Source organism: Pundamilia nyererei, unplaced genomic scaffold (assembly GCF_000239375.1).
Source record: "Pundamilia nyererei isolate P.nyererei 1_Seehausen unplaced genomic scaffold, PunNye1.0 scaffold00031, whole genome shotgun sequence".
Lineage (NCBI taxonomy): Eukaryota > Metazoa > Chordata > Actinopteri > Cichliformes > Cichlidae > Pundamilia > Pundamilia nyererei.
In genome coordinates this window covers 1,886,439-1,906,690 of record NW_005187432.1, presented here as the reverse complement: position 1 = coordinate 1,906,690, position 20,252 = coordinate 1,886,439, and the positions used below count along the sequence as shown (strand labels likewise).

The window sequence follows — 20,252 nt, the reverse complement described above, 5'->3', positions numbered from 1 at the left end:
TAGCGCTTTTCTAGTCCCTAAGGACCCCAAAGCGCTTTACACAACCTGTCATCCACCCATTCACACACACATTCACACACTGGTGATGGCAAGCTACACTGTAGCCACAGCCGCCCTGGGGCGCACTGACAGAGAAAAGATGATCTTCAAGTTTTAGGTTTATAAAACTTTTTTGTGAGAATGCTCTCTTTCATTTGGAGACTTTGACTGTGAGTCTAGTGAATGTGTGATAATTATTCCCCGGACAATCACTCTTTGTGAATTCTTTGTTTTAGAAGATTTCATCCACACTGCATTGCTTCATTTGTTCTGCTTATAATGTGAATTCATGACACCTTGATTGTGTTGTAGGTCCCCTACCCATGGAAGATATCGCAAGAATGGCAGACGAGTGTATGAAGGACCTGGATGATGATGATGACGACAATGTCGAAGACGATGAAGACCTGTTGGTTAGTGTTTAAATAACCTGCTCTGTTTGATCCATTCCCAAACTTTAGGCAAGGCCAGCAAGCAATCAGAAATCTAGGCTGATGTGTTTATTTTATAACTTGGTATGTTTTCAGTGCACACCAGAGCTTTAAAACTGTAAACTGCATAGATTTAAAGATGAAAGGCTACTGAGTGCAGTGATAAAGTCCCATACATGGCAGAGACGTGGAAATGACTTTCCGGCCTAATCAAAGCGAGCTTGGATATTGTTGGTGATCAAAAGTCTAGAAATACATTGACCAGTCTGGTTTAAGTTTTAGGTCACTTTATTCTATCCTTTTAGAATGATGTGGCTCACTAACCCAATAATCGTGCTTCGTGTTAGATTCCTTAGGAGTCATGGTTTCCAGTTCCTTGTAGCTGTGTTTTAACAAATGCACAATTACACCAACTGGCCACTTTCGCGGCTAAACCTGTTCCACCGCTCTTTAATACAAATATTTAATCAGCCAATCACATGCCTCAACTCAGTGCATTTAGGCATGTTGACATGGTCGGCAAAACTTGCTGAAGTTCAAGCATGAGCATCAGAATGAAGAAGGAAGGTGATTTAAGTGACTTTAGAAACTGCTCTATTGGGATTTTCTCTCATGCAACCATCTCTGGGCTTTACAGAGAATGGTTTGAAAAAGAGAAACTCTCCAGCGAGTGGCAGTTCACTTTGGGGTCCTTAGTGTCCATGGTGCACTGCTTGAATGCCACAGCCTACCTAAATGTTGTTGCTGGTAATTTCTGACCATCTTTATGACCACAGTGTAGCTTCTGATGGCTGCTTCCAGCAGGATATTATCCCCTATCACAAAAACTCAAATGAGCTCAAACTGGTTTCCTGAGTATGACAGCAAGTTCACTGTTCTCAAATTGCCTCCACAGTCAGCGGATCCCAATCCAATAGACCGCCTTTGGGTTGTGGCGGAAAGGGAGATTCATATGGATGTGCTTCCTGCATATCTACAGTAACTGTTCCATGCTGTCATCTCAGTATGGGCTGAGAATTTCTGAGGAATGTTTCCAGCACTTTGTTGAATCTAAGTAACTAAGAATTAAAGCATTTCTTCAGACAAAAGAGGGTCAACCTGGAACTAGGTGTACTTAATGAAGTGTCCGTTGAGTGTATAGTAGTCAGAAAGTGATCTGTAGCCAAAAAGATGACGTTCCTTTGGCAAATGTGTGCTTTTTCTAAGTCACTGCTCATCTTGTTAACCCTGAAAAACTGGAACAGAACAGCAGTTTACTGATATTAACTCACAGTCACTATCAACTGACTCCATGAACTAAAACCAATAAAAACAAATAAATAAATTCACTCTGGCCTCTCTGTGCCCGTCAGTTTTATAGCTCACACAGTAATCATGGTGTTATTAAGCTGTAAATTACAGTTGGTTTGTTTTTTTTATGTTCTGCACTTTCTGCTTCGCAGTATTTCCATTTATCAAACAACAGATGGAAAGCGTGACTCCCACTCGCTGCTTCTGAAATCCAGCTCTGTGTGTGCACAGAGAAAGCTTACTGTTGATCGGTTGCATTTTTTTTCTCCCCCCTCTATCAGGCAGAGCTACAGGAAGTGGTGGGTGAGGAGGAAGCTGAGGATGTTTCCTCCACATCCTCTGCCCCTGCTGAATCTTCTAAGGGTGAAACACCAGAGTCCCCAGCGGCACAGGTACAATACACGCTGCTTCTGCCAAACTTGAAACTGACACCATCAACATGTTTGTTAAATGGGAGATTTTTTTGCCTGTTGCCAGTAACTGAAAAGAAAGGGAAACCTACCTGTTGAGGTTTTATAAAACTTGCTGCCTATTTATTTATTTATTTTTAATATGAAATCAAAGATCTTTTAAACTTTTACACAAACAACAGTTGTAGTTGTTCAACTGGCACGTGATCAGCTTCTGTTGACTAGATGCAGTTGAGGTCAATTATTTTCATTCCTTCTAGTAAGTCTGACTTCATTCCTGGTGATGTATTTCCTCACATCTGCATTTTAGTGTCTTTTAAAAACTTTGGATGCTTAACGTGCCTCGAATTTTAAGCATATGATTAAGGTTAAGATGTAGATGGACAGAAACTGAAAAATATGTTGTTTATGTCAACATGTTTTGCACAGTGAGTCATTTCTTCCTTTAACCAGATGTTTCCAGCTGCTTCTTAGGTTGTTTTGGTCTCACACTCGTAGGAGGAAGTAAAAGTCTCTGCGGCAGCCCCCGGCAGCCTCCAACACACCCTGGAGGAGAGGTTGGCAATGTACAAGACAGCCCTGCAAAACGCCAAGACAGCAGGGGAGTCCTCAAAAGCCAGGAGATATGATCGTGGTCTGAAGGTACGACATGCAGAGGGCATGAATTTACACCAAGTTGTTCGTTATGTCACAGTCAGAAGATGCAATTTTGGTTTGCATTTCTTAAAACACCTTATGTAAAAGATTTTCATCTATTTCTTACTCCTGCCCATAAAACCTCTTGGTGATTGTTTACACTTGTGAGTCTTAAGTGATTAGATTTCTGCGATGAACCCTTTTTATTACACATGATGGCGTGTTTGTTGACTTTATGAATTTATGGTTTCTCTCACAGACGTTGGAGTCAATGTTGGGTGCTGTGAAAAAAGGAAGGCCTGTAAATGAGGCAGAGATCCCGCCGCCTGTTGCCACCGGAGCCCCGAGCGCTGCCCCGCGACCAGCTGTGCCTGCAAGGCCTGCTCCCCCTGTACCATTGCCACCTCAGCCCTCTCAGTCACGGGAGTCGGAGGCCACATCACCACAGTCACCTGCCGCGCCCGATGTCATCACACCCAGCAGCGAGGAGGAGCAATCGTCTTCTGCTGCTCTATCCACTCTGAGCAGCCTCCCATCTCCTCAGGAGCAAACCGATGAGGAAGCTGCTGACGTTTCACAATCAGATGGTCAGTTTCTCTTGAGTTGCACATTAGACCGTGTTTTTCTTTGCTCAGAATTGGCATGGAGACTACAGCTATAGGCATAATTGAGCTGCACAGTAAAAGCAATCTGTCTGTGTTAGAATATCTGTTACGCTTGATGCTGATTATCAAAATGAGTCAGATTAAACTGACCAGAGAACAGTAACAAGTAGATGTTTTTAATCTTCCAATCGATGAAAAAAACCCCGTCTTCATCAAAATTTATTATTATATTTTTATTATTTATGTATTATGTAAAGACCTCTCAACTCTTAAACAGGCTATATAAAGTGACCACCAACACATTTTAGGTTTAGATTATATTTTTTTCTGTATTTTAGCACGCTATGATGCATTTGATCATGGTTTGCACACATTTGAGTTTGGATCGGAGGGAAGCTGATGACTGATATAGCTGAGGCGAATCTGTCGTCTTCTCCCTCCTCATTATTGCGATGAATGAGGCCTTTCACTGTGGGAATTGACATCTGATTTGTCCGGTGAACCCTCAGCCAACAAGGCCACCAAGAAGATGCTTTTGGAGAGACAGCAAGAGTACAAGATGGCAGCGCTGAGAGCCAAGAAGCAAGGAGATGTGGAGCAAGCTAAGCTTTACTTCAAGACCAGCAAGGTGAGTCAGAGACCGGCAGCTATGAGTGATGTGTTCAAAATGAAGTGACAGATAACCAGCAGACTGAATTGTGGTCTGACAGGTCTGTTGTAGATGGTTTAAAAACATTTTCAATGTGATGTTTTTATATTAAATCAGATAAAAGGATTTCAGACAGAAACATGTAGCCATTTGTCACGTCTTTGTAAGAAATTGTGTATTTTCTGGCCTTCAACAGTGTAATTCAAAACGGTGTTTCTGTTTCCTGTTTAGCGTGTTTGTATCTGTGTGTATACACAGAATGAAGCCTTTTTCCGATGAGAAGTGCAGCAATGTTTCTGAGCAGAGGAAGTTTCTTCTGTAGGAATGTTGTAAAAGCTGCATTTTTGATAATAGATACCGTGTGTCTGTTTTCAACGTGATGTCTCACAGGATTATTTTTAAGAAAAATCTAATACTTACCTTTACCAAGCAGGAATTGGTTCCTTTTTATTTTTTTCTGTTATTAACTTTTAGTGTCTATTTGGATCTGGGAACATTTTGAGATGGGGGAGCAAAACTGGAATTAAATTCTTCTCAAATAAATGTTTTTTTTTTCCTCAAAAAACATGAAGAATTTGATTAATTAATCCAGATATCTTTTTGAAATCAGAGCCTTCATGAGGCGCGTATCCTCACACTGCTCTTGTTCTCTTTGTTTTGCTCTTTAAACTTGTATCACCAGCTGTTTTCTTTGTTATCAGGCATGATCAGATTAAATGATTTCGAGTGAACATAACTTGAAATGTGGCAATGTGGGATTTTCAAATCGATAGATATCATAGATGTACATGCTGGTGGCCTTGTACATTTGGTGACAAGGGAAAGCTCAGAGGTCAGGTTTACTGAAAATCTTTTGAAAGTCAGTTGATGTGTTTAAATAGACCTTTGAGAAATAACAGCCAATGAAGTATAATCACTGTTTGGTCGTGTATGCTGCCATGATTAAGGTGATTAGAGGGCGTGATTATGGCTTCTGGTGAGGTGGGTGTTTCAGGACAGCTGTTCTCTAACTTTTACTTCCAGGTGCCACCTAAAGATTGTACTACAGCAGGGTGGCACCATTTTCAAGAATATGTTGATTTACTTTAAATGCTACAAACCAAAATAGAACGAAAAGTGACATCCACAGCTAAGAATTCAGAACAAAAACGTTGTGGTTTATCACCAACAACTGTCTAGATTCACTTTGCGTGTCCTTTGCTGTATGTTCTTCTTTTTAGTGGGAAATTTGAGTCATCTAAAGTTTTCAGCCTTAAACAAACTGATGTCCACTAATGCTTGGTCATTTTATTATACAGTAATTATATTTTTCTGAACATTAGCTTTATTTCCTTCCTGATACACCCCTGGAGTATCTCAGAAAGTTCATTCTGTTTATCTGTACGCAGCGTTTTCAGGGGAAGAAACATTTAATTTCTTTGATTACTGTGATGACTGATGAAATGTTTCTTCTCCCGAAAACACTGCATCCATACAAACTTTCTGGGATTGCCTCACCAGAATTATTGAGCATGCATCAAATCTTGTAGAGTTAACAAACACGGTAAAAAAAGAAAAAGCATTCTGTTATCCTCTGTACATTCATCGCTCGTGTCTGATTTGATTTCCAGTGCTGTAAGATTTAGAAAACATTTATTTGAATCTAGAGTTAAAATAGTAGCATAGTACTGCACGTTGTTATCCCCACACTGTGTTGCTGCACACTCTGTTGGCAGGGTTTCTCTCTGAAGAATGTGAAACATGCCAAAAATGCGGATCCTCACAAAGACCATCATTATGTTTGACCTTTTTTTCTTTTAAATTTGATCCAGAGTTTCGATGCAGCGATCGAGGCGTTGGAAAAAGGACAGTCAGTGGATCTGAGTGGCCTTCCTTCACCTCCAGGACAGGGTGAGAAACACTAGCGTCAAATTTCAGTTTTGTTATGATGAACACACCAAGGAACTGGCACCAGTGGTTCAAGTACAGTAAAAGCAATCAGTCTGTGTTGTCTTAATTGGTTAGAAATCTGCTATCCTGTTACGTTAGGGTTATTATAGGCCATTGTTTATCTTATACTGGGCCTTAGAGGCAGAACCTCAGTTATAACTCCTCTCCTTTTAAGCCAACTTTCTTCTCATTGGCTGCCCGTTGCAAACAGAAGGCCTGAACAGCAGATGGGCGGGGCTTGTTCAGCTGGGATGTTTTGGTGAGATTATTCAAAAATGTAACATCCAAGGCTAAACTGCATCTCCCTCTAAGCTTTATTTTCCACGTCAGTATGGTGAATATTTGTTTGGCACAGGCAGTAATAAACTTTTCTGTTTAGTACTTACCTTAAGTGTTTTGTGTCAGCATTACAAATGATTGAAAAAGTATCTTTTTCATCTGATATTCTGTGTGTGTGCTGTTGCAGGGGTTGTCATGTTTAATGTCCACATTAAACATGACAGAAAATGTAAATAATGAGGTCAGAGTATGCACAAATAATCAACCTGAGACAAAAGCTCAGACCTGACATTCAGTTTCAGTCAGTTCTTCGGTGTACTGCTTCATAGGCCATCATCTACATGTTTACCATCACCAGGGGGCAATGTCAAAAATATGTGGAACAACCGGTCTGTGGAGTACTCATGCGTGTGCCGTTTCTGGTCCTTCAACCAGCCAAAGGGGGAGAACCAAAGTTAAAATGTACTTTTCAAAACAATGAAAACCGTCTGCCATGGCCATCACCTGTGCTTGGCATGTCACTTTTTTGAACACTGATTGTTTTCTTTCACGTCTCCCCCTCCTGGTTAACTCTCCTGTCACTCCTTTTCCCGCAAAGGGATGACTCCAGACAAAAAAATGCATCCTTTACTTTGTGTAGCTAAATACCTACACAAATGGGTAATAACACATTACCATGAATTCTAAGGGGTGTACACCTCTATGTACACCAGCACCATAGTTCAACTTTAAGCTATAACACACTAAACTGGGGTATGTATGTAGTCACATTAATTATGCATCTAAAATGCAGTAAACTACTAATAACAAAAGTCGTTTTTTAAAAAAGGACTTTATTCTAGAAACTCAATAGAGATCACACAGATCTTCCACAAACTTGTTTTCTGTTTGTTTCAGTTGAATTTGTGTTTTTGTGTTGAATGTCCAGGAGGAAGCTCCGCTCCGGTGGCTGCAGCTCCCGCTGGTCAAAGCACACAGCCGACCCCGCCGGCTGCAGTAGCTCCAGGTAGGAATCATTTTAACGGTCACGTAGTTCTGCTTTCAGCTTATTTCTCTTAAAATACAGCAAATTATATCAGAAGAAAACATGCTGTTTGTTTTGTGACAGCGTTGTATTCATTTACATAAAGATGAGTAGCAGGAAGTGACCCCAAACATGACAGCTCTGATAAACATTCAGCTGTTTGCATTAAAAAGTAAACATTCACAAAATGTCACATGGCTGATGAGATGAGATTTACAGTCCTTGTAAGCACCCATGGTTCATTCATAGTGAAATCAATGAGCCTGTGTTGTGAAAAAATGTATAGTATATGTATGTATGAGTTATTAATTAACTGAACAAACATTATACGTGAATTGTGCTTTTAACAGGCACTTACTTGTACTTTTCAATATAGTAATTCAAAAGATGGAAAAACCACAAATATATGATTTGGAGGTGGTGGGGGACACTGGGTTGTCTGGTAAGGAGTAAAGCTCATATTGCTAGATATGTTTGAGTGGAAAGGCATCTCATAAGGGCAATTAGCCGCTGTGAGGGTGAAAATGGGGGCAGCAACAGGTTGGGGTGACAGTTTACTTGGGCCTTTTGAACCTACATGGTAGCCAGGAGCGCAGCAGAGAGCTGCAGCTGATAAACGAATGACACCAGGTCCCTCAGAGATATGGAGACAAAAGGAGCTGCAGCAGGTTTTGTAATGGTCCTTTGATCTGTCGACCAAAGTCTCTCTCTCTCTCTCTCCATCTTGGCTCAAGCTGAACTGAACTGTCATGAGTTTTTAGGAGGATGCAGATGCACCACTATAAAGGAAACAGGTGTGCCTAACTTGTAAAACAAGAGCTTTGTAGCAAAAAGGAGTGTGGCAAAGTAATTTTTTCTTCCAGATTATTATTATTATTATTATTATTATTATTTTCATCATTGCTACGAATCAAAATAATAACTCTATTTTATATCTGATCATTTTTCCTGCACCAACCGAGAGACATTTGCATCTTTGACACGTCCATATTGCCTCTGTACTCAATCAGATAAAGCTACTGCCTCGTTCACGGGGTCGCTACAGTGGGTAGTTCTGGTTGATTTTTTTTTTTCTTTCTTTCAGCCCCTTCAGCTCCTAAAGATGTGCTGGAGGCTCTCGAGCAGAGACGAGCCAAGTACACGGAGGCGTCTGCACAGGCCAAGGCCAGCGGAGACGACCGCAAGGCCCGAATGCACGACCGTATTGCCAAGGTAACAGGAGAAACTTCTGAAGTCTGTCCTTACAGTCAAAGTGCTCTGTTACTAAAGCTTTGTCACATTCGTCCTCTCTGACATAGACACAGCGTTTTATTTTTCATGCAGTCTTGGGTCGTTTCCACACATGAACTGCACACTTTGAACAGAATCAGAATGGGATTTGTTCCACAATTATTCTTCTTCACATCGAGCATAGAGCAAGACTTGGATTACTTGAAGTAGTGTTTGTTTGTAGATGAGGCGAATGCCTGAAAAGAAAGCACTGGAGGCAGCATACTAAGCTAATTAAGCTAATTACAAAGAGATTTATATGTGATCCAGCTGCGAAGGACATTTGTGTTCTTACGTGCTCCTCTCTCGGGTAAAAAGTTCTGGAAATGTTCAGGATTGTACTGGATGAGTGAAAACGGGTCCGCTCCAAAATGTGAGACAGACCATCCTCTTTCCCTTTTTTGTTGAAGCTTGGATTTGTTTGTGTCTAAGACTTTAAAATCTCGAATAATTGTGTGGGTATGAGTAAATAAAACGAGGCAATAAATTAAAGTGACAGACATAATAATAAAGGCATAGACTCCCAGCACTTAGCATCGGCAAACTTCTACGTTTACCCCCCGATGAGAGGATTGGCTCTGCTGCTAACATATTTTTAAACTCCTGCCTCCTGCAGCAATACCAGAGCGCCATCCGCGCTCACAAAGCAGGAAAAGCAGTCAACTTTGACGAGCTGCCGGTTCCCCCTGGTGAGATACATGTTTTTTATTTTTCCAAGTGAAATTTAACTCTATAAAGCCCAATTATGTTTATGTGCTCAGTTCTGTAGTGCAGGATTACTTTGTATACTTTTATTATTGCTGCAGCACAAATACATGGACATTTCTTTTTTCTGCTAAGCTGAAAAGGTCAGTGAACACCTTTTCTTACAGGCTTTCCTCCGATCCCTGGCCAGAAGGCAGTGGGAGCTGAGCAGGGGATTGTTGCTGCTCTGGAGGCAGCTAATAAGCTTGCCTCTAGTGATGCTGCTGAAGTTGCAGATGAGGAAGAGGATGAGACAAAGGAAGAATTGGTAGGATCACAGAATTACAAGGTAATTAAATATTTGGTTCCTGTGGAAAAATTGACTGTAGTGTTTTGTCTGTGTAGGCAAAGCCTGCTGCTCCTGAAGAGCCAAAGAAGCCCACTTTAGACATTCCCACAGCAGGTCACGAACAGAAGAGGACTCCGTCAGCTTCACCTGACAGGACAACCATCGGAGAAGGACTCTCACAAACAGGTAAGACACAAGAGTTTAAGTCTGAAGGATATAAGACATCCTCTGAAAACCCAGAGACTCCTTTGGCTCCTGAGAAACTCTTTAACAGAACATCCTCTCAACTCGTACTGAAAAAGTTTTAGACGAGGTAGATGGAGAGAAGTACTGACTGACTGAAGAACCTAGGGGCTCATTACAGATCTATAAACTACTTCGCTTTGTGTCTGTTCTGTCTTCATTTTCCAGCTGTTCAGCAGCTGGAGTTCTTGGAGGGTCGAAAGAAGCAATACATGAAGGCTGCGCTGCAGGCGAAGCAGAAAAATGATATGGAGCAGGCAAAGATTTTTCTCCGCACCGCCAAGAGCTTCGAGCCCATGATCGAGGCGGCACGCAGCGGCAAAACTGTGGACATCAGCACGGTGAGCAGACAGTGGATCTACGCTTCATATCTGGATTAACCAAAACCTGCTTACAGTTAAAAATAGGCTTCATTCAGGTTGTAGATTACAAGGTCTGAGAACAGGTTCAGAAAAACCAAAAGTTTTTTTCACGTGCACCTCTAGAACATCTTTAATGTTTGCTGGTTTTAAATCTGTCAGCAGAAGTCCTGTTGTCTGTCCTTCTGTGATAAGCGCTGCACCTGCTCCAGCGTGCCAAAACCAAGATCATTCAGTTTGGTTCTCTGAAGCACCACAGAGTTAATTACTGCTCTTTAGAAGCTAGTCACAGAAAGTCCACTCAGTTTTTCTGTTTATTAAAAACTGAAATGTGGGCTGGAATCGTTCAACTGTGTTTTCATTTTGGAGCCGTAGAAGATGTTGCAGGGAGGCAAATTTGATAAAAAGGGCAGGTGGTCAGGAAATACTGCGTTGGCATCTGGTGATGCTGTGCTGGCTTTCACCACAGTCCAGATGTTTCTGCCTAATACCCTCCCTTAGACACCGCAGGATGTTGCTTGTGTGGACAGTCTCACACTGGGGCACCATTCCTCAGTGCAAAACCTGATCAATGTTGATAAGTTGGAGAAAGAAATGAAGAGCATGTTTCCTGTCTTGCTCTTCATCTTCAGTGCTGCCTTGGCTATTAAAAAAACCTGACTTCCAGGAAAAGATCTAAAAATGGCAGCTGTGATGAAAATGGTCCTTAGGTGCTCAGTAAGATCAGCCTGATTCAGATTATTTTTTGAGAAACACAATTTAAAGTTAGATAAAATGACTAAGTGAGAAAGTTAGTTCTGAATGTGCCTTGATGGAGTTACGTTGATGTTTGTTGTTGAAATTTCATTGTGTTTTATGTAAGAATTAGGTTGAAGCTGCAAAACACAAGACAACAATTTGTTTCTAAAAACTTGCATGTTATATGACAGGCTTTAGAAGGCTTTAGATATTTAAATCTGACTCTCAAAACAAGTTTTTGGCCAGTACAGTTAAATTATACGCACGCACAGGAGAGAAGAGGGTTATCAGCAGTTTGTTTAAATGATCCGATTTAAGATAAAATAAGAAATGTTATTTATCACTAAAGTTTGGAAAATTTGTCTGTGAAGGTTCTCAGTCATCCAGTTCATTGTAGACTAAGGAGCTTGGAAAGAAAAGCGTCTTGACTTCTTTAAGTTTCCTTGAAGACGTTTCACCTCTCATCCGAGAAGCTTCTTCAGTTCTAAGAGCAACTGGTGGAGCGTCCGAGATTTTAAGCTTGGCTCGTGTGATTAGGTAGAGGATCAATAGGGGATCCATGACCCTCTTGGGGGACATTCCCATAGGGCTTAAAATCTCAGACTCTCCACCACTAAATAAAATGTGGCAAAAAAAAAACAACAAAGAAAGGAAATGTCGGGTGACATTAATGTGTCTCTGCACACATGTGGTGTAAAGTGTTATGAACAGTGTATGGTTGAAAATTAAGCTGCTGAGATGAGACTATAGAGAAATCTCACCCACACTGATGTGTTGTGTTGAGTGTCTGCAACACAGGCTAAAAATGCTCTCTCTCTCTCTCTGCCTGCAGGTGCCGTCGCCTCCTGGTGACGAAGACGAAGACTTCATCCTGGTCCACCACAGCGACGTGCAGATCTCAGAGAAAGCCGAGGAAGTTTACACGCAGCTGGCCAAGATCCTGAAAGAGCAGCACGAGGTAAAACCGCAGCAGAGTCTTTATAAAAAGTTCTTTTTGAAATTTTACGGAATTAGATTTTTCTTTGGCCAAATTCTACAGATTATTTGTGATTTTAAATAAATGTGTTTATGCCTTTAAACTATTAACAAGATTTCCCCTCAGAAGAAACTTTTCAGCTCTCTGATGTTTGTTCATGAATAATTTCTGCTGCCAGAAACAGATTTTCTGCCTCTGATTTCTCCAAACTGTGACCCTCTGTGACCCTTTCTCCTGGCTTTCTCCCTTTATTTAGAAATGTTTAACTTACTCCGAGCAGTTCAAACACCTGGGAAACGTCACTGAAACAACAAAGTAAGCTTCCTCGTCACCTACAGAGATTTACATTTAAACTCTAAATTAATTGTTGAATGGTTGATGACATGAAACATGAAAAGGTTTCATTCCTTTTTTTCATGTTTTTTTTAGGTTTGAGAAAATGGCTGAAAGCTGTAAGAAGAGTATGGAAGTCTTGAAGTTGGCTCAGTCGAGGGGTCTGCCTCCTCCTAAACATCATTTCGAGGAGAAGTCATTTCGCATAGCCAAGTGGGAACATTTGCCATCAATTCTTTACTCCTGCTGAGTTATTCATTAGTTATAAAGTTAGCAAATAATCTGCTTTCACTTATTTTAATAGATGGTTTATATATTAAAGGGGCAGTAAATAATTTCATACATGCCTTCATCTTTTGCTTGCACTAAACAAATTTTAGAGAAAAGCAGTTTTCTATATGTTTCTAAAAGTGTATACAACATAATTTTGCTGAGTGACTGGTGCAGTTTTCTTAGTGTTTACACTTGAAGCAGACACAATAAATCACTCAACTTTCTCCCTGCTTTTTTTCCTGTTGTTGTTTTCAGGATATTTCCAGAGCTGAGCAGCACTGACATGGTTGTTATTATCGTAAAAGGGATGAATCTTCCTGCTCCTAGTGGTAAAAATCTGCATTTATCAGTTTTTCCTGTTTTTTGTTTTTCCCCCCCAAGGACGTGTTTATTCAGAATTTAAAAATATTCATATCAGCAATAAAACAGGAGGATGAACAGGGATAAACGGGGAATTCAACTCATAGAACAAACCAGTGATCTTGAATCAGTTACTCAGACTGATTTTCCATAAATCGAGTCGAAGGTCACACCTCAAAGTGGGTAAAACAAAAGTTTCATGCTTTTTGCTTTTCTTCCTCCTGCAGGAATCCAAGCAAACGATCTGGATGCTTACGTCAAGTTTGAGTTCCCCTATCCCAGCACGGTAAGAGCCTGAAAATCCGCCTTTTTAAAAATTAACACCAGTGAGTGTTTTTGCTTAAGTTTCATCTGCTGCCACCAGGAGCAGCCACAGAAACTCAAAACAGCTGTCATCAAGAACACTAACTCCCCAGGTGAGACATGACTCTTGCTTCAGGTGTGCTTTAGTTGTGGGATTTTCTTTTCTAGTTCCAGGGTGTATAAATGTTTCTTTCTTTCTTTTTTTAAGGACACAAGCATTTTTGCTGTTCAAAACAAACCGAGCCTTATTTTAGGTTCATTTTCATGCGAGATCATTTTGGTTTTAAAGTTGTGGTACTTTTTAAAAACTCTCTTAAGGAGTTGGGTAGAATTCCCTAATATTTCCATGTTGGCTTTATTTGTTGTCCTCTAAACTGCTTCATTTAGCTGAGCGATGTTGACTTTTTTGTTGTCTCTTTTTGTCAGAATACAACCAGAGTTTCAAGCTTCAAATCAGCCGCAACCATCGCGGCTTCAGGAGGGTGGTGACGGCTAAAGGCCTCAAGCTAGAGCTGCTGCACAAAGGGTGAGTCCCGGGAGCTGCTGGTCGGACAGCATGCGACACGTAGTGAGTATTTAAAATGTGCTGTGAGAACTTTTCGAGCAGCTGCTGGCTCTTTAGTCATTAGCATGTTACAACAATGGGACTTTGACACAAGAAGGGCTGTAATTGTACCTGTTTATTTCAGATAAATGTGAGAAATTAGTCAAATCAGTCGTGCTAGTGGGTGTTTACTGTGAGGGATTACTGGTGATGTTTCAATATGCTGCAAAAAAGAAGATCTGAAAGTGGGAACGCATAATAACCAGAATCTCTGATGGGAGTCTTCAGGTTTAGTTTCTTATCACAGTGTAATTATATAAATGTGTCAGCTGGCTCTGCTGGTGTTTGCTGTGTGGGCTTAAGATCAGGGTAGTTTTTAGAAGGAAGAAGTGCAGATTAACAGAGAGAATAAAAATGACACACATGCTGAATGAGCAGATGTTCAGAAACCAGATGATCCTACATGTTAAATGATGTCTTGTTTATTTTGGCATCACAGTTTTTCTATAGAGAGGTTTTCTATTTCAGTGGATGTTGAATGGGTTGCCAATGACTTGGTAGATGTTTAGAGGTTAAACCTTGATTTTTCTTGTTTCACACACGCTGTCCTTAGCTGTGGCTCATCAGTGTAACCGTGTCTGTCGTCTCACAGCGGTTTCTTACGGAGCGACAAGCCGATCGGAACAGCCCTGCTGAAGCTGGACAAGCTGGAGTCACACAGTGAAATCAGGGAGATTGTCGAGGTGAATGACATTCAGTTTGAAAGGATAAGGAGATTGATCTGTGGTGTTTTTAAGTTAATTTGTTATGACAGAAATCAGGAGGCCGTTTGTCTGAGAGGGTTAGGATGTGATCACGGTGTTTCGTGTGCCAGGTGATGGACGGACGGAAACCCACAGGGGGTCGCATTGAAGTGAAGGTCAGACTGCGGGAGCCTCTTAGCGGTCAGGACATGCAGACCAGCACGGAGCGCTGGCTGGTGATCGACCAGTCGCAGGTAACATATAAAGATATGAAAAAGCTCGGTAATTAGAATATGATCAACCCTCAGACTTCAGCTTTACTTAGAATGGCTTTCTTGCTTTTATAGTTTATTTGCCTTTTTTCTGCTTGTTTAGTTAATTTTACTAATTTGTTAAGGGGTTTTTTTGTTTTGTTTCATATGTTATAAAATTATGGACACACAAGGTTATGTTGGTAGCCAGGTGTGTGTGGTTTTGTAAAATGTTCTCAGAGCTTTACCTGTCCTTTCTTTTTTGGTAGGTTCTTGTTTAGATGTTACTGCAAGACTGAAGATGAAGTGCGAGAAGAAGGTAATTATACGGTTTACATTCACAATCATAGCTAGAAGATGAGCCTGCCATCACAATGTAGGTGAAGAGACTTTTTAGATGCTTTGATTTCTTTTGGTCACCTGTCCCAGATGGATGCCTTAAAATGTACAACACACTTTTTCAGGTTTGATCCAGTGAATTAGAAGGAAAAAGATCCAACATCCAGAGTACCAATGTTTCTCAAACATTAGGTTGTATAGTTTTGCTGCTGAAATTATGATATATCCTATAATATTGTTGCTCAATGCTACTAATAGGGGGGGGGGGACAAAAAAAGCTAAATTGGCAACCCCTCAGCCTCGAAGTAGACACAGCCATCGGATCAGTCCCAGAATCCTACATTACATTGAATTATTGCGTTTACAAGATTTTCAGAACACTTGACCTCCAATCTTGACTTTGAGCTCAAGGTCACCAGGATTCAAACTCATCCAAGATTTTTAGGTTATGGCTAGAAAAGTTCATGTCTGCAGTACATCTACGTTTAATTCCTCCTTGACTGATACTGGAGATGTCTTTGCCCTGCAGATGTAAGGAACTCAATCAAAAACACTCAGAGGGAGAAGAGGAGGAGATGATGAAGGTGGTTTGGGAAGTTCTGAAGACGGTCTGTTGTTCAGTTTGGACTCAGACCTACACGGGTCTTGTAGTATCTTTTGCACATTTGCACGACACACACGCTCCCCTTCACTCAGCAGGAGACACGGAGCTGCCTTATGGAGACGTGAACCTCGTGTCTGCCTCCACCGGAAGGCGATGAGGGCCTCTCTTTGAGATTGAAAAACACTCAGGCAAAGATCACAGCTGCCTAAACTGTTTCCTGATGTGTGGGTCCGGCATGGTGTCCTTTGCGAGTGACAAAGGGGACCGGTGTCGAGTTAAGCTGATCCTGCTGCCTGACGTAACTTTTAGTTAATATATCAAAGAATGTGTAAATAGTCCTTGTGGTATCTAGAACTGCACCTATGCACTAATACCAAAGTAATCACAGTTGCTGTAAAATCCTGCGTATTTGAAAGCCGCCTTTAGCTGCCAAATCTGTTACGATATATACATTTAAATTATATAATTACAGCCTGGGCTGTCGGGAGTTTTCAGTACATTTTCCGCTCAGTTACAGTCTGTTACAGACTTCGGTGTGAAAACGTCAGGCAGATATTGCAGTAGCCACCTCATGTTTATTTAACAGGAAAGTAAGCCAAGAAATCACCAGATTACACAAGGTACGATCGTTATTTTAGAGACCACACATTTCGCATGCGCTGCAAGTCCTCTAATTGTGGTCACTAAACTGCACACTCACCTGCCTGCCGTTTTAGGTGCATTTGACTTGTTTACACTGAATAGCACAAAAACTGGAGACGAATAATGTCACGTGTGAGGAGGAGAGTACACAGGATCATCTTTAAAAAGCATCGTGTAAAGGAACAGAAAGAAAGAAAGATTTAAATGTCAGGAAACTCTAAGCTTAGCCTAGCTTTGCATAAAACTGGAAGGGGGCTGCAAATTGAATCCTGTTTAAAAATACAACTACTAGTTTTTGAAGGTCACAGATGAACACATTTTATATTTATTTCTACCCACTCATTTTGTAGAAGGAGTTTAGGACCTTTAAAAAGACTCACCACTGGCCGTCTCAGTCATTATGCTCAGCTAACCTAACCTGAAGCAAAAGCAGCTCTAGTCTTCTGGTTTTATTCTTTTGACAGCATATGGGGGCCATTCTGGGTAGTTTTTCATAATCCACAGTTCACAATAATTCCTGAATAATTTATTTAGGTGTCGCCCACCAGTTGATTCTGTCTGAAACAAGCTGTTTTAGCTCCTCCCCCTTTATTAAGTCTGTTTCCTTCTGATTGGCTGCCCCTTGCATACACCAGCTTCAAGTTTCTGTGTTTTAGGTATACTGCCCTGATTATTTGAAAGTTTGGCTAGCATATATATATAAAACAGGAAATAAAAGATAAAACACACTAGCTCCACTTTAAAGTTTGGAGTTCACAGGGAAAAATGTAATACATTTTGAAATTTTAAGGGGTGGAATTTTTTTTCACTTTAGTTTTCAAGATTATGTCAGTTTCTGTAACGTCATTGTTATTCAACAAACACCAATCGAATCACATATTTATGTACAGTGCGATGAGGTTAAACCAGCCTTGCAAAGTCGAGCAATGTTTCAAAGAGTAAGTCGGAAATTTGGCTCCATTGTTTATTTAAAATGGCCCTCATGTGCTGTCATACAGTGTCAACAGGAATGTTTGTCACTACTTTTGAAACCTATGGACCATCTCATGTGAGAGAAACTGAATATTGGGAATGAAACCTCAGTGAAACTGAATATTGGGAGTGAAACCTCTCAGTGTTTTAATAAAGGGTCAGTTCACTCAAATTACCAAACCACGTCAAGCCAAGTACTTTTTCACATGTCATTCAGAAACAGTTGACTGAATGAATTGCCATGGTGAGTTTGAGTTAAGATAAAGCTGTAAGCGGAGTCTTTCCCAGCTGCCTTAAAATGCCTCAAATGACTGAAATGGAGTCGTTTCACATGACTCTGCAGCGTCTTTCAGCTCTCTGTTTCTACTTTGCAACCTTGTTTTGGAGTATTTTGCAGCTAAAGAGACTTCTGTGCAGTTGCTGTGTTACATCCATGTAGTGTCTGAAATGTGCCAAGAGCTGTAGCAAACTCTCTGCATGTAGTACATAAGTGGGTAAATGGACAGCCTTAAATTCATTAGGTTAATGTCGATTCAAGTGAGGCAAGAAAACGAATGCTTCCAATATTACTGAGTGAACTAACCCTTTAAAAAATGAACCGCAGAAGAAGCCATACAAGTTTAACTGAGCCAACGACGTAAATCCCACCTCAAGCAGGTGTACCTCAGACTGTCTGCGTCATTATTATCATCATCATTATTATTATTATTATTATTATTACCATGGTCACACATTTCAGTTTCCGCTTCTTCTAATTTTCTTTTTTTTTTTAAATCTGCGCCTAATTTTTAGTATAAAGGAAAAAAGTTCAGTTTACAGTAAACACTGATCAAAATACTGAAGCTGGGTCCACGCAGGAAGCGATGTCACTCATCACGCGTAGCCTTGAAGCTAAAAGGTTCGTCGCTAGTGGACTTTCTAGACCCTGGTTGCCTAGGTAACCCTCTAACGCATTTACCGCACTGTGATATGTCAATTAACTGTATCTTGTGCTCTTATTGGCCGAAATTGATTGAAGTTGAGTAAAGCTCATCTCGGGATACGCCCACTTTGCCCTCACCAACCGTTATGTCGCCTGTCATCGCTTCCTGTGTGGAAGCCATTAAAATGTTTTAGTTTTTACCATATAGATGTTGACACAGATCATGTGTTTCTAAAATGCTTCATAATTAACAGAATCAGTTCTTTGATTTTTGACTGAATCTGCTGATCCTGCTCTAAAACGAACCAATAAAAAAATTCCTGTTTTAAATGTGTACTGTCAAGTTTTTTCAAACATAAAAAAAAAGTAAATAACAAATACTCGTCTCAATTTTCTATAAGTTTTTATTTTACATATACTACAGTATTTTTGACAAAGGAGGGGGAAAGATGAACAGGCTTTTTGGCTTTTCAAACTGATTTATTAAAAAATAATAATAAAGAACTGAACAAGTTCATATTTTTGTGGAGAATTTTCTGACTGTTGAAATGCAAAGTTGACTCGCTCCAGTCGCCTTTTCCGGCTCATTTCTGTTTGCATGCAGTGTTATAGGTTTAAACAGTAACATCTTACAACTGAATACAAAACAAATGCTACTTTTTCAAACAAATTGCACCTTTTTTTCTTCTTTTTTTGGATTTCGGGCATATTGCACACTTCAGATAATGCAAAAAGGAAAAAAAGAATTAAACAGTAACAAAAGAGCGAGTCAGAAAAATAGATCCTCGTGCCCCCCCTTTTCATTATGCTAATTGTTTTTAAAGAAACACAGTGATTGAACCACACTGCTTCTGGTATGATCACAGTAAAATAACCCAGAAGTGGTGAACTTTGACCTTTTTTTTTTTCCTTTTAAACTAAACGTTACTTTGCTACAGTAGCTCCTAAAAGATTCTGATTAATAAATGAATGCAGAGCGGCTACAGGTCAGATTTAAACTTCAAGCGTCGGCTCTTCTGCAGATTTTCCTCTGATTGTCTGATTCTCACTCGAGATTGTTTTACATCAGCACAATTAACGATGGAGAAATTAGCATAATGCAGAATGGTTACTGTACAGAGCTTTTTAAACACAGCAGGGTGGGTTTTTTTGTTTTGTTTTTTCGTTTTTGTGATCAGTCTCGTCAGAAACAAGAGCACATTTTACAGATTTAAACAGAAACATGAGGAATACATTCTTAGACTTCTTGTCCAGGTCCATGTTGTTGAAGGAGAGCAGAGTCCAGATCAGGCGGTGAACCTCCAACGTGCCTGATTTTAGAAAACACCTCAGAGGTTCAGGGTGTTTAGAGAAGTCTTGACTTAGAGGTTTGGAAGGATGCAGACAACTTGAGATGAGATACATTCAGCTTCGGGTCATTTAAGTCTCGACAAATACTGACCTCTTACTTCCAGGACACCCTGATGCTCACTTTAAACTCTCCTGTAAATGGCTTAAATCCAGTGCACTGCATCTGCAAGTTAATACAGTTTATTTATATATAATAATATTATATTTATCAGTTATTCTCGTTATGATTAAAAAGACAAAAATGAGGTGAAGATTTTTTTCGACCTCTGCTGAACCAACACTGAATGACTGATGAGATTAAAACCTGACTCTCCCCCCCTTCGCACATTTATGTACAGATTGATTATCGATAAAGCATCAGAACCTTTATTTAAATCAGCTGTCTGAACGATAATACTGGGATCTCTGGAGGCTACAGATGTTTCAGGTGTGATCAAGGAGAAATCGTCCTGCCTACAAAAGTATGTACAACGAGTGAAGTAAAGCATCTGGTGACTGATGAGTAAAGCTTAAGTGAATCTGAAATGGTTTTCATTTTCCTTTTCTCCCTTGATGAAACACTACTGCAGGCACTGAGCACCACGGTGCAAAAAAAAAAAAAAAAAAAAAGGAAAAAAAAAAAAAAAAAAAAAGGGAAAGTAATCACCATATGACAAATTTAGGGGTTAGAAGGTTTTGAAACAGAAATAGTCCAAACTTTTCAGTA

The 20,252-nt window shown here is 40.2% G+C and overlaps 1 protein-coding gene across 2 annotated transcripts in view; it reads left to right on the top strand.

Annotated features, from left to right (window-relative positions):
• Positions 1–16,906, top strand: part of cc2d1b (coiled-coil and C2 domain containing 1B) — a 19,662-nt gene extending 2,756 nt beyond the window's left edge. For both annotated transcript variants that reach the window (XM_005729028.2, XM_013909818.1), the window contains exons 4-26: positions 352–452; positions 2,042–2,152; positions 2,669–2,812; positions 3,066–3,393; positions 3,921–4,039; positions 5,872–5,950; positions 7,197–7,274; positions 8,377–8,504; positions 9,178–9,250; positions 9,434–9,573; positions 9,651–9,780; positions 10,006–10,178; positions 11,767–11,892; positions 12,167–12,225; positions 12,340–12,456; positions 12,772–12,845; positions 13,104–13,162; positions 13,241–13,292; positions 13,606–13,705; positions 14,376–14,466; positions 14,598–14,720; positions 14,987–15,036; positions 15,586–16,906. In XM_005729028.2, the coding sequence (XP_005729085.1) occupies positions 352–452; positions 2,042–2,152; positions 2,669–2,812; positions 3,066–3,393; positions 3,921–4,039; positions 5,872–5,950; positions 7,197–7,274; positions 8,377–8,504; positions 9,178–9,250; positions 9,434–9,573; positions 9,651–9,780; positions 10,006–10,178; positions 11,767–11,892; positions 12,167–12,225; positions 12,340–12,456; positions 12,772–12,845; positions 13,104–13,162; positions 13,241–13,292; positions 13,606–13,705; positions 14,376–14,466; positions 14,598–14,720; positions 14,987–14,998 (2,417 nt within the window). In that variant the 3' untranslated portion in view covers positions 14,999–15,036; positions 15,586–16,906. The remainder of the gene's footprint in view (positions 1–351; positions 453–2,041; positions 2,153–2,668; positions 2,813–3,065; positions 3,394–3,920; positions 4,040–5,871; positions 5,951–7,196; positions 7,275–8,376; positions 8,505–9,177; positions 9,251–9,433; positions 9,574–9,650; positions 9,781–10,005; positions 10,179–11,766; positions 11,893–12,166; positions 12,226–12,339; positions 12,457–12,771; positions 12,846–13,103; positions 13,163–13,240; positions 13,293–13,605; positions 13,706–14,375; positions 14,467–14,597; positions 14,721–14,986; positions 15,037–15,585) is intronic.
• Positions 16,907–20,252: the final 3,346 nt, after the last annotated feature.